Below are 14,671 nucleotides of genomic sequence, written 5' to 3'. Positions count from 1 at the left end.
ATAAAGTGGTTTACTGCTAAAGGGTAATACAATTTGGTAACCTCCTCACAAGGTTAAATTATAAGTCATGGTCCCTCAGTACAGCTAGTGTGAGCTGACATTGTAATGTATACAGTGCTGTGTTCTGGCCTAGGCCGACAAGGCCCAGGCCTAGGGCGGCACTTTGCGGGGGGTGGCAAAAAACCTACCCTCCACACAAATGGCACCTGCGCCCTCCGCCCGCCTCCCGCATGCAGTACCACTATCAGGGGAGTATTGCTTAGGAGTGCAGTGGCTCGCGGGAGCGGAGGGGGCCAAAAAGCAGTTTAAATATGAGCCGTCAAGCGGCGCAGCAAATCCACTTCTCCCTTCGGCTACCCAACGTTCTTTAACTGCAGCCAATCAGAAAGTATGGATAATGTCAAATGAAGACACTAACATGTCTATCCTGTAGTAGCATGGGGGTCAGCAGGTAAAACCACAGTAGACAGAAGGGGACCAGGCATCCAACACTCACAAACGTTGGTCAGATGTTAACATGGCAAAAGGATTGCTTTAAAGGGGTTGTAAAGTTAATTTGAAAAAAATAAAAATAACAAAACATGTTATACTTACCTCTACTGTGCAGCTCGTTTTGCACAGAGTGTTCCCGAACCTGGTCTTCTGGGGTCCCTCCGCGACTGTCTCAGCTCCCCCCGCAAGGACTCAACACCTTAATGCGAGCTCGCATGGTGTTGAGTTCCTGCGGGCGCGCTTCCGTGATACAGCCGGCGGCTTTTGTTGCTCACTGTATCACTCGGCCCCGCCCCCGGTGCACCGCATCATTGGATGTGAGCCTATGGCTGTGCCGCTTTCAATCCATCCAGTGTAGCCAAGCAAGGCTCAGAAACTAGGACGATAACGGGGCAAGCGCGGGACTTTTGAGGGCTCGGGGGGGGGGGCGTTATTGTCGGATGTTTTTTCACTTTAATGCATAGGATGCATTAAGGTGAAAAAACATTTACCTTTACAACCCCTTTAATGTTGCAAGTAAGGCTAGGCCTGAAATCAGTGTTATGCTAATGACATGATAGGAAAAAGTACCCCGTGTTTCCCTGTAAATGAGACCAGGTCTTATATTAATGTTGGCTACAAAAAACACACCAGGGGATGTCTTTTATTTACGGTGTGTACAATAATCTTTGTTTATTAAAATACAGTCATGTCATCACGATGCTCTTTAAGTGGTAACCGTGGGGGAAAAAAATGAATCCTGATCCTTTATGGCATGATAGACAGCACAGTGCTTGTGCTGTGTCATTTACCACTCTCTAAGTTCTTAGACAGTAATTCTCAACCCTGTTCTCAAGTACCCCCAACAGGCCATGTTTTGGGAATTTCTCTTAGATAAAATAGCTGTCCAAAATACCAGGCCATTGACTCTGATTTAAAGCACCTGTGCAAGATAAAGGAAAACCTGCAAACATGGCTTGTTGGGGGTACTTGAGGACAGGCCTGAGAACCACTGTTCTAAGAAACCTGAAATGTTTTTTAAAAAGTTCCTGTGTCCCCTGTCTTCTCTCCCCCTCTCCCCGTCAGCTCAGGAGTCAGCATTATGACATTCTGTAATCCCCAAAATAAACCTTGGTTAAAGTCATTGTAAAATTATGAAATCTGTTTTGTGAATAGATTATAAAATATGCAGGGTGTCCCCTTTTGTAATTTTTTTGTGGAAAATACCATATTTACAGCTCCGCTGGGCACTCACGTGACCGGCCAGAGCTCTTTTTCCCCGCTCCGAGCACTGTAGGGGGAGGAGTCGCTGACGTCAGCCAGGAGGAGTGGAGGAGATCTCCGCCTGTCACGTGAGCGCCCAGCAGCGCTGTAAATAAGGTATTTTTTCACAATAAAGATACAAAAGGAGACACACTGCACATCTTTTCACCAAACCGATTACATGTTTTTACAACGACTTTAAAGCGGGGGTTCACCCTTAGAGGGCACTTTTCCCCCTTAGATTCCTGCTCGTTATTACTAGGGGAATCGGCTATTTATTTTAAAATATGTGCAGTACTTACCCGTTTACGAGACGCATCCTCTCCGTCGCTTCCGGGTATGGGCTTCGGGAATGGGCGTTCCTTCTTGATTGACAGGTTTCCGAGAGGCTTCCGACGGTCGCATCCATCGCGTCACGATTTTCCGAAAGAAGCCGAACGTCGGTGCGCAGGCGCAGTATAGAGCCGCACCGACGTTCGGCTTCTTTCGGCTACGAGTGACGCGATGGATGCGACCGTCGGAAGCCTCTCGGAAGAATGTCAATCAAGAAGGAACGCCCGCTCCCGAAGACCCATACCCGGAAGCGACGGAAGAAGATGCAGCTCGAAAACGGGTAAGTACTGCACATATTTTAATATAAATAGCCGATTCCCCTAGACCGAACGAGCAGGAAGCTAAGGGGAGATTTTTTTTTTTTTTTTAAATGGGTGAACTCCCGCTTTAACTAGAGCTTTTATTCGGGGTAGGGCTTATTTTGCAGCCAGCCCCCAAAAATAACATTAGGTTCCATTTTCGGGGTAGGGATGATTTTCGGATAAACAGGGTAGTTAAATCTATCAACAGCGACATTGAATCGCCTGCGTAGCCCTATCCTTAGGGCTGATCCACACTTCTTCATTTTGAATTGGCTGCCAATGTAACGCAATAGACATTTTAATGCACTGAATGGTGGTTACCCATCAGTGCGCTTTGCATCAGATACGTGCATCATGGGTACATGTGGTGCACATCACATGCATGTATTTTGGTGTGCTGAAAAGCATGTGTGCAGTTAAAGTGCATTGGAATACAATTCAAATTTAATAGATTAAATTGGGGTTGATTTTTTATTTTTTTTTTCAAATTATTTACTTTACCATACCTTGCCCTCCTAATTTGGCCCACACCCAGGAACTTAAAGCGGGGGTTCCGCGGGATATCGTTTTTTTTTTTTTTTTCTCTAATCCACAGCTCTTACCTTTACTCCCGCACTAACAGGGTGTCCCACTCGTTAAGCCGTCCTATGCGCTGTAATGCGGTAAATTATATTTTTGATTCTGATCCGATGGACGTTTCCATCTTACCTGTGGGCATAGTGAAGCCGACAGGGTCTTCTTCCGGGATAGGGCAAATGCTGGCCTCCCAGCATTCACCGCTCGATCCCGCGCATGTGCAGTGTTGACGGCGAGCGTCGCCGTCAACACTACATGGTTGCCATAACAACGGCCGGCGTAAGAAGTTCACGCCCCGTTGTTTAGACCTTTACCTTAGCTATCAGCTGCAGCGCGATTACAGCACAGCGCGTCGACGGAGGAGTTCCTAAATTCGAGTGACAGGATGGGGGAGAATGGACTTACCACGCCCATTTTGATTGACAGGTCGTAAATACGACCTGCAAACGGGTAAGTAGGACTCAAAAAAAAAAATTGTTTGGTCATTCTCTTTGCAGCGCATTTGCATAGACAGGATGTTGTAAAACAGGGTGAACCACCGCTTTAAAGTGACACTAAACAATATTCTTCAAACAATCCATACATGTCTACTACTTTGTGTTCGTGGTTTTTTTTCCCCTCATTAAATTGTTTTGTATGCCGCGTACATACAATAGGACATTCCGACATAAAACCGTGGATTTTTTTCCGACGGATTGTTCCCTCAAACTGGTCTTGCATACACACGGTCACACAAATGTTGTCGGAAATCTTGAACGTCAAGAACGCGGTCACGTACAACACTACGACGAGCCGAGAAAAATTAAGGTCAAATTGATTCTGAGCATGCATAGGATTTTTGTGCGTTCGGAATTGGCTACAGATGATCGGAATTTCCGACAACAACTTTTGTTGTCGGAAAAATTGAGAACCAGCTCTCAAACATTTGTTGTCGGAAATTCCAATAGCAAATGTCCGATGGAGCCTACACAAGGTTGGATTTTCCGACAACAAGCTCACATCGAACATTTGTTGTCAGAAATTTGAACAGCATGTACGCGGCATTACTGTGTTTTTGCCCCCTTGTAAAGTCTTACATGAGTCCCAGAACCTCTCCTTTTCCCTCTCACTTCTGTTTGGAGCAAGTTGTGCAGATTAGTAGATTAGTTATGGTCATGTGCACTGCTCTATGTACACTACAAGTAGATGTGAGTTTAATAACAGTAGTAGCCACACAAAATGAAAGCAATGAGTATGTGTGTGTGAGCTTGTAGTGCAAGAAGGAGAACAAAGGAACAAATATTTTTTTTAAAGTGGTCCCATACCTTTTAGTTTTCCTTTAAAGCCTTTTTTTTCCTTTCTACAATGAAAAGAAAAATAACAATTTAATTGAACTAAAACAGGACTGTTATTAACGACCTGTAGAACTTATTTTTAGTAAACTGTCAGAATGTTCATTAGATTATAAACAGGGGATTATTCGAAAGTCGGTTGCAACCAGAATGAGCAGCAAAAATAGATTGACAGACAAGCATGGAATTTCTAATTGTTGAATTTGCTCCCAGCTGAGAAAAATCATTACTAGTCTTATGTGCATGCACATGTCATGCCGCGTACACACGATCATTTTTCAGCATGAAAAAAACTTCATTTAAAGCGGGGGTTCACATTAAAAAAATGTTTTACTTTATCTACCATCCCATCCAGCATACTAGCGTCAGCTACAGTATGCCTTTTTTTTTTTGCGCTGTACTTACCGTTTAATCGTCCAGTTTCGTTTCAGACTCCGGCGGGGAAATAGGCGTTCCTATAAAGAGGGGAACATGATTGACGTCCGGCTATGGCGCGTCACGCGTTCCGAAAATAGCCGAAATAGGACTCGGATATATACAGCGCCTGCGCAGTCAGCTCCTAGTCTGTGCGCAGGCACCGTATAGCGCCATGAAGAGCCGAGTCCTACTCCGGCTATTTTCGGAACGCGTGACGCGCCATAGCCGGACGTCAATCATGTTCCCCTCTTCATAGGAACGCCCTACTCCACGCGGGAGTCTGAAACGAAACTGAAGGATTAAACGGTAAGTACAGCGCAAAAAAAAAAAGGCATACTGTAGCTGACGCTAGTATGCTGGATGGGATGGTACATAGTTGTTTTTTAGGGTGAACCTCCGCTTTAAAATGATCGTGTGTGGGTTACATCATTTTTCAGGTTCTGAAAAACGACAAAAAAAAAATTCGAACATGCTGCATTTTTTAACGTCGTTTTAAACTATGTCAGTTTTCGGTTGTAAAAAATGATCGTGTGTGGGCTAAAACGGCGTAAAAAACCCGCGCATGCTCAGAAGCAAATTATGAGACGGGAGCGCTCGTTCTGGTAAAACTACCGTTCATAATGGAGTAAGCACATTCATCCTGCTGTAACAGACAGAAAAGCGCGAATCGTCTTTTACTAACAAGGAATCAGCTAAAAGCAGCCCAAAGACGAATGGAACTTCCCCTTTATAGTGCCGTCGTACGTGTTGTACGTCACAGCGCTTTGCTAGATCATTTTTTAAAACGATTTTGTGTGGGCAACGTCGTTTTTAATGATGAAGTTGGGAAAACTTTGTTTTTTGGACATGCTGAAAAACAACTTTTTTTTATGCTGAAAAATGATCGTGTGTATGCGGCATTTGAGTTAATTTGGAAGTAGAATGTTTTTCACAAAAAAAATTGAAATTAGAAATTGACATGATACTTGATTGAAAAGTCATTTGAAATTAGTAGAGTCCATGGGGCCACCAACAAATGGTCAGACGAGTGATTCTTATGCCGCGTACACACGATCAAGTATTTCAGCATGTAGAAAGTACGAAGTTTTTTCCAACTTCATCATTAAAACGACGTTGCCCACACACGATCGTTTTAAAAAAAAATGCTCTAGCAAAGCGTGGTGACGTACAACACGTATGACGGCACTATAAAGGGGAAGTTCCATGTGGATGACGCCACCCTTGGGGCTGCTTTAGCTGATTTCATGTTAGTAGAAGACGATCTGCTCTTTTCTGTCTGTTACAGCGTAATGAATGTGCTTACTCCATTATGAACGGTAGTTTTACCAGAACGAGCGCTCCCGTCTCATAACTTGCTTCTGAGCATGCGCAGGTTTTTCACGTAGTTTTAGCCCACACACGATCATTTTTTACAACCCAACATTGTTTAAAACGTCGTTAAAAAATGCAGCACGTTTGAATTTTTTTTTTGTCGTTTTTCAGAACCCGAAAAATTATGTGAAGCCCACACACGATCGTTTTAACCCCCCTGGCGGTATTCCCGAGTCTGACTCGGGGTGAGATTTTTGTGCTACGATCGGTAACCCCGGTTCAGACTCGGGCTCGTCTCGCTGAATCCACAGGCTTGGTTTACTTACCTTGTCCCTGGATCCAGCGATGCCTCCCCACTGTGTGAGCGAGCGGGTCCTCGCTCGATTCACACAGTGCCTCTGTGTGCCGCCGATCTCCGTTCCCTGCGACGTTACGACGCACGGGAGCGGAGAACGGCGCCAAATTCAAAATAGTAAACAAACACATTACATACAGTATACTGTAATCTTATAGATTACAGTACTGCATGTAAAAAATACACACCCCCCATGTCCCTAGTGGTCTGCCCAGTGCCCTACATGTACTTTTATATAATAAAAACTGTTCTTTCTGCCTGGAAACTGTAGATTGTCCATAGCAACCAAAAGTGTCCCTTTATGTCAAAAATGGTTTTAGAGCAGCTAGAAAACAGCGATTACAAATTATAATCACTTGCAGAATTGAGCGATAGCGATTTGTGGGGAAATACGTCATAAAAAAATAAAAGTAATGACAGCGACAATTCTGCAACTGAGCAAATTTCAGTGATTTTGAGTTGATTAAATTATTGAATAATTTTTATTATAATTATATTATTATTTGTTATAATTATTTATTATATTATAATTTATAATTTTGTTTTTAAAAAAAATTCATACCCGGGATGCCTATTAGATTCTTGTTTGGTCAGATTTAAGTGAGTTATTCCTAAGAATTACAGGCCTACAGTATAAAACGCCAAATTTCCTTGCAAATAATGGTACCGCTTTCAGCACCTTTTTTCTGAACCGCCAGGGAGGTTAAATGACATTTTTTTAAAACAATTTTTTTTTAATGCCGAAAAATGATCGTGTGTACGCGGCATTACACTTTCTCGTCTTATGCCGTGTACACACGGTCGTTTTTTTGTGATGAAAAAAACATAATTTTTTCTCATGAAATAAAACGAAGTTTTTCAAACTTCATTTTAAAAAACGACGTTGCCACACACCATCGTTTTTTCAAAATGCTCTAGCAAAGCGCGGTTACGTTCAGCACGTACAGCGGCACTCTGTTCCATTCAAGCTCGCTTCATAACTTGCTTCTGAGCATGCGCGGGTTTAAAAACGTCGTTTTAGCTACACACTGTGATTTTTTATGACACAAAAAACGACGTTTTGAAAAACGACATAAAAAATTGAAGCATGCTCGAATTTTTTTTTGGTCGTTTTTCAGAAGACATAAAACAACGTTTTCCCCACACACGGTCATTTTAAATGACGTTTTTAAAAATGTTTTTTTTTCATCACAAAAAACGACCGTGTGTACGCAGCATAAATGTTCAAATTAAACTTTGCAGATGTAAGGCCAGAATTAATCCAGCGCCTCCACTTTTGCTACCTGTGTGGGATGCTGTCACTTGTATACACCGGAATGTTACTGTCATTTTCGCTGAAGGCACCAGACTCTTTTAATGCATCCTTCACAAGCACCTCTTCACTGGCCAGATTCCTCACGATCATCTCGTTAATAAATGTAGAATCTGCCAGGTTATTGATAGACGGTCTGAGAACTGTTAACAGAGAAGAGAATATATATGAGAGCCTTCTTAAATGTCTACAGACTATCTTAAAGATAATTGTTTTATAAAAATCTCAGCATAGAAGAAAAAACAAATGATTGTACTTGTAGGCTATATGGTCTTCATAATTCTGTTGAATTTGTTTAGTGAAAAAAGGCCCGACCACAAATATGTATACAGTATTGTCACTTTCACAATCCCCCCACACTCCCGGACCTTGCTGTACATCCATGCTGACATGGACTCTATTTTCATGGAAGGCCGATCTGCATTACAGAGGAGCAAAGTCATTCCGGTAGAACTGATTTTGTAGCAAAAGTAGCCATTTTACTTCCAGCAAAATATTACCGAAGAGATACTAAAAGCTGTTTGTCTTTACCCTAGGAAGCAAATAAAGGGCTCTCCACGCTGTGACCCTCTCTATTTTATTATATAAAAATAAACTCATATGTGAGGTGGTACTAGGAACTCACCTGGTTGCGTGTATGGACTTTCGGCTCTTTCACATAGTCCGCAGTGCCTACTTTTCTCTGAAAAAGATCTAGGTGGATCGCTTTTTAGAGGGGGGTATAGCAGCAGAGGCCAGGTGATCAGGAGGTGATCCTGCTGCCTCCTGAATGGCTGTGTTTTTTTTTTTTTGGGCTTGCAATTGACTTTAATTCACTCCAGAGCCGCTGCGCAGATTTGTGAACCGTCTCCATAGAGAGCCGGTCACAATCTCCTGCTATGCAAATTGGATGCGGAGAAACCCAGCATTAAAGTGGAAGTAAACCCTCCTATTGTTTTCAGCCAAGGAAGCTGCCATCTTGGCCTCTGTTTAATCTGCAACTGCCACGATGCTGCACATGTGATCAGTTATGAAACCAGCCATTGGATGGTTTGACAGTTTGGTTGAGAGCACAATCAAATGTGACATCTAGCATTTCCGGCATGCCGGGAATGTTAACTGTTTTTTTAAACTATCAAATAGATGGGTTTACTTCCTCTTTAAGGATGCATTTGACAGACAATGCTGCCTGAAAAAAACTCTGCAAGCCAAATTAACATCTCTGCAGCCACAAAGAAAAGCATATGCCTTTGGAAGATAGGTGAGTAGTTGGGGGGGGGGGGGGAGGGGTGTTAAAGCCATGGCTCATTGGCTCGTTATACTGTGAAAAAGCCCTTCGGGTTCCTATACATTTTTTTTAAACCTGTTGAAAAACACATTTCTGCACACACAGTGAAAAAACACTGCCTGTGTTACAACGGTTGTGAAGAGGTAATGTTTTTTTTCTGGACTTTAGAAAATCAGATTGAAATTGAAGGGCATACCTCCCAACATTTTGAGATGGGAATTAGGGACACCTAATAACAAGCGTATGTAGGCATAGGACACACCCCCTGACACACACCCTTAAAGGAGAATTAAAAAAAAAAAAGGTTAATTAAATCCACAAGGACTTTCTTTTTACTATTTCATAATATTGGCTTTAATTATTATTTTTTTTTTTTTACAAATGCAGCAATTTAGAATTTGGATGAAAGGTTTAGCACTGAGAAGCACTTTTGGAAAGATAAAAAGTGCATTTTATATACAACTATATAGATCAGACCAAAATGAGGGACAAATGAGGAGGAAAGAGGGACAGAGGCACATTGCTCCAAATCAGGGACAGTTGGGAGCTATGTTGAAGGGCAATGCCTATTATTATTATATTACAGCTTGTGTTCAGGTTAACAGAACCAGAGGTTAAGGGCCAGATTCACATAAAATCGCGGCGGCGTAACTTATCCTAGATAAGTTACACCGCTGCAATTTTTCATCGCAAGTGCCTGATTCACCAAGCACTTGCGATGAAAACCTACGCCCGCGGCCTCCAGCGCAAGGCGGGCCAATTCAAATGGGCGTGTGCCATTTAAATTAGGCGCGCTCCCGCGCCGGACCTACTGCGCATGCTCCGTTTCCTAACTCCCGCCGTGCTTTGCGCGCCGTGACGTCATTTTTTTGAACGGCGACGCGCGTAGCATACTTCCGTATTCCTGGACGGCTTACGCAAACGACGTTGATTTTTAAATTAAATTTAATTTAATTTAAATTTAAATTAAATTTCGACGCGGGAACGACGGCCATACTTTAGACAGCAATGACAAAAGTTAAGGCACCAAAAAAAAAGTGTAACTTAGCGACGGGAAACTATACTAGCGGCGACGTAGCGAACGCGAAAAACCGTCGTGGATTGGCCGTAACTCCTAATTTGCATACCCGACCTGGTTTACGACACGAACTCCCCCCAGTGGCGGCCGCGGTATTGCATCTTAAGATCCGACAGTGTAAAACAATTACACCTGTCGGATCTTCTGGCTATCTGTGCGTAACTGATTCTATGAATCAGTCGCATAGATAGAAACAGAGATACGACGGCGTATCAGGAGAAACGCCGTCGTATCTCATTTGTGAATCTGGCCCTAAATGCTTAGTCAGTGTTGTTGAGATTTTACATTTGAGTTCTTTGGCCTGTCACAACCAATATAAGGGGTCCTGTTTTCCCTTCTTATCATTGAGTTTATTTTATATATTTGGCAGAATACAACATAAAGAGGTGGGAAATAAAAACCCCAAAAGGTAGATGGGAACGTCCAAGACAACAAGGTGGACAGCACAGAACAGGAGACTATTAGCCAGATTCAGAGAGAGCGCCACATCTTTAAGGCGGCGTAGCGTATCGTATTTACGCTACGCCGCCTTAAGTCAGAGAGGCAAGTACTGTATTCACAAAGCACTTGCCTCCTAACTTACGGCGGCGTAGCGTAAATGGGGCCGGCGTAAGCGCGCCTAATTCAAATGAGGATGGGGGGCGTGTTTTATGTAAATTACTCGTGACGTGATTGACGTTTTTTTACGAACGGCACATGCGCCGTCCGTGTACATATGCCAGTGTGCATTGCTCCAAAGTACGCCGCAAGGACGTATTGGTTTCGACGTGAACGTAAATTACGTCCAGCCCCATTCACGGACGACTTGCGCAAACGCCGTTAAATTTTCAAATTTTGACGCGGGAACAACGGCCATACTTAACATTGGCTACGCCACCTAGGAGGGGCTTTATCTTTACGCGGCGTATCTCTTACGGAAACGGCATATCTTTACTGCGACGGGCGCAGGTACGTTCGTGAATCGGCGTATCTAGTCATTTACATATTCTACGCCGAACTCAACGGAAGCGCCACCTAGCGGCCAGCCTAAAAATTACACTTTAAGATACAACGGCGTAGGAGACTTACGCCGCTCGTATCTTAGCCTAATTTAAGCGTATCTGGTTTCCAGAATACGCTTAAATTTAGGACGGCGTAGATTTAGAGTTACGTCGGCGTATCTACTGATACGCCGGCGTAAATCTTTCTGAATCCAGCTATATGGCAAGAAAAGGTTGCTAAACAGATGAAGGAAGCAGGAGATAGATTTATCCTCCAGACTCCGTCTATAATTAAAATATACTTTTGGGTGGCCTCCCCCATTAAGTTAGTTATTAAATAATTAATTTTAGAACATAAATCTTCCATAGTGGTTAATAATGATTAAACAATTCTTACCATTTATTGAAAGAATCTCATTTAAAAACACCAAAATGTGATCTGAATTTCTTAAGGAATCAGGTAACCAGTATAACAGAAGACATTTGATCTGCTTTCTAAGGAAATCGGCTTCTTCTTGATCTGTGTTATATCTATAAAAAGGAAGAAAATATTTTATTTTATAAAATATATTTTCTAAATATATTATTTATATAAATATAACAATTGTGCTGTATTATGGCATGCATTTGTAAATCAGATGAATCGTATCCAAGCATTACCAGATGTCTGTGTTCTTTGTAACTACTGTATTTCTGATGATGTTTCAACTAGCCTATGTCCTGCCAGTTTAGGGTATTTTAACCCTTGCTGCAGCAGTTAGCAATAAAAAAGGAAAGACTTCCTTGTTTATTACTGTATATGCAGCCTGACTGCATTATAGTAATAAATACATAAATTGGACTTCTAACTCCTACAGACTGGGTAACGCATATATGCGGCAGCAAGAAAGGTAGGCATTAATGCCCAACCACCCCATATATGCATCCACGGCATATGCTAACTCTCTGTTTCTAGCATACTGTCTGAGCTGTCACTGAGAGCTCTCGGTCAAGGCTACTGATTGAAAGCCAGTGACACAGGCTGCCAATCATGAGACTGCTATGACAACCAATCACAGCTGTCGCATGATACAAGAGCCATGTCGGGCATTAAATCACATTTAAAACTCTTCTATTGTTTTGTGCCCGCTATATACTGTTACGCTTTACTGCACAGTGGCTGCAAAATAGTTTGTACCCATCTTTAAAGCCCAACTCCAGGCACAGAAAAAAAATACCCTTGCAAGGGTTAAATGCTGACCCACCCCCGCTCCATCAGAACTCTCGATCTGTGAGACTGGTGCGCTGTAGCCTCCTCTGTAAGCTGTTCTTGGGCACAATTGCCCTCCTGCCTCCACCACATACAATAAAGGGTCAGCAGCCCTGCACATTAAATTATGTAATCGAGGCTAGAGCTTTGGAGATATGAGAAAAGCACTAGAGTGAGGAATAGGGGTAAACCTCTTCTGCAAACCCCCAGACTTGCCACCACATGGAGAGCAGTTTAAATAGACTGATTGGCGCCAAGCGCCACGAGCACAGGCGCACACGCCCACAGACTGGCACGCACACCAACACGCATGGGCACGCCAATACCACGACCAACATAGAAATTTCCCTGATAGATTTGATGGTGCTCTTAGGGATCATCAAAGATTTTCATATTTTTTTATAACCTGACCCTGACTTGTTTTTCTCAATAACATTGTCCCTTACTTGTTTGGAGAGTTCCTTGGTCTTCATGGCAGTGTTTGGTTAGTGATGCCTCTTGCTTAGGTTTTGCAGCCTCTGGGGCCTTTCAAAAAGGTGTGTATATGTAATGGCAGATCATGTGACACTTAGATTGCACACAGGAGGACATAATTTCACGAATTATGTGACTTCTGAAGGTAATTAGTAGCACCAGAGCTTTTTATGGTCTTTAAAACAAAGAGGGTGAATACACATGCCACTTATCATTTTTTTTATTTCTGAAAATAGTTTTATGTATATATTTTTCTAATTTTACTTCACTAACTTAGACTATTGTGTTCTGATCCATCACATATAATTCAGATGGGAAAAAAAACATTGAACTAAAGGCTGTAATGTAACAAAATAGGTAAAAAGCTAAGGGTTGTGAATACCTTTGCAAGGCACTGTACATGGTACAGCAGACATATCAGGAATATGAAGTTTTGGGGTAAAAAACGCTTTAACTCTGCACATTTTTTTTTTAAGTGTTTTTATACATCCCAGAACTTGCCTTTAGCTTGAACAATGACATTGGTGCCTTGCACAAACCTTGTGGATACCAAGCTGTAAGTGCGTACAGCTTGGGAGTCCCCAAGAGGCTCACATCCTCAGGTGATAACTCTACTCCTGTTCGTCATTTGGTCAAGATGTGTTTTCCCTTACGAAATAGATAAAAAGATAAGGGGGGATGAATACTTTTGCAAGGGGCTGTATACCTTAATGGATGGGTTAGTTATTATATCAAAGACAGTGAATATGGTAGAATTGATAGTTACACTCCTAAAATACTTATGTATTTTTTCAGATACATATAAAAATGTGCATATAAACACAATACTTTTTTATTTTTGAAGTTTTGAGTGGTAAGGGTTAGAACTCATCAAGTTTTTATTGCTGACTGTGTCTACATTAGGGAGGTTCACTCTGTCTTCTGTCTGGTGGCAATTGTCATTGGGACTGAAAGGGAGGGAAATTCCAAAAATCTTAATATTCACCAGAATGGTAATAGAGAGGGAGAGGACACTTTTCCTGATGACAACTGTCTAAGAGGGCAATTACCTTACTTTGGAGAGTTTTATTCTCACTTCAGGACAGAACAGGAAGTGAAGGGAAATATCTCAAATGGGACACAGGTGGCAAGAAAAAAGCCCACAGGGGTGTTAAACATTTCCTACTTTCTCCAAAATGTAAGAAAAAAAAATGTCTTTCAAAATACGAATGTCTTGTTGACAACTTACCAAGTAAAGGGTATTAAGTGTCAAGTCCAGTGCTGATTAATAATGTGCTTTAAGTAGAACTATAGGCAACATTTGTTTTCTTCATTTTGGATAGGAGCAAAGGAAAGTTATAAGCTCTGTTAGATTTTTTTTTCTTGGCGCCATCTGTGTCCCATTGCAGAGATTTTCCTTCACTTCCTGCCAAAACATGAAGTGACAGGAAATCCCTGCAAATTAAGAACACTTCTTGCCCCCCCCCCCCCCAAGTCACCATAACTTATTTCCCCATTGCAAGATTTTCCCTCTATTATTTTTCTGGGGACAACCCAAAATGTGGAACTTTCTTTTACTTTCACTTTTAATGATAATGGTTAACAGGACATAGAGAGTGAATCTACCAAATGGGGGCATGGACAGCAATAAAAAATTACAGATGTTCTGATCCCTCTCCACTTTGTTAAAACCTAAAATAAAAGTTTTGCCTTTAGTTATGCTTTAAAGCGGGGGTTCACACAAAAAGCGAACCTCTGCTTTTCGGAACCCTCCCCCCTCTGGTGTCACATTTGGCACCTTTCAGGGGGGTACAGATAGGGCCGGACTTACTATTGGGCTTGACAGAGCTCAAGCCCATTGGCCCTATCCAATAGGGGGCCACTGCCTTTCTTTTTTCTTTGATTATTTCTCCAGCGCATGCGCTTCCTGTCCACTGACTCACGGCATGCTCTGTGTGTGCCGTTCCCAGGAC

The 14,671-nt window shown here is 42.3% G+C and overlaps 1 protein-coding gene across 2 annotated transcripts in view; it reads right to left on the bottom strand.

Moving 5' to 3' along the window:
• LOC120913694 overlaps window positions 1–14,671 on the bottom strand; it is an 88,729-nt gene that overhangs the window by 39,951 nt on the left and 34,107 nt on the right. For both annotated transcript variants that reach the window (XM_040323840.1, XM_040323841.1), the window contains exons 5-7: window positions 11,394–11,527; window positions 7,643–7,814; window positions 4,250–4,284 (exon numbers count right to left, since the gene is read on the bottom strand). In XM_040323840.1, coding sequence (XP_040179774.1) covers window positions 4,250–4,284; window positions 7,643–7,814; window positions 11,394–11,527 — 341 coding nt within the window. The remainder of the gene's footprint in view (window positions 1–4,249; window positions 4,285–7,642; window positions 7,815–11,393; window positions 11,528–14,671) is intronic.

This window comes from Rana temporaria, chromosome 9 (assembly GCF_905171775.1).
Source record: "Rana temporaria chromosome 9, aRanTem1.1, whole genome shotgun sequence".
NCBI lineage: Eukaryota > Metazoa > Chordata > Amphibia > Anura > Ranidae > Rana > Rana temporaria.
Note: the sequence above shows the minus strand (reverse complement) of the source record. Positions and strands in the feature narration are given on the sequence as shown.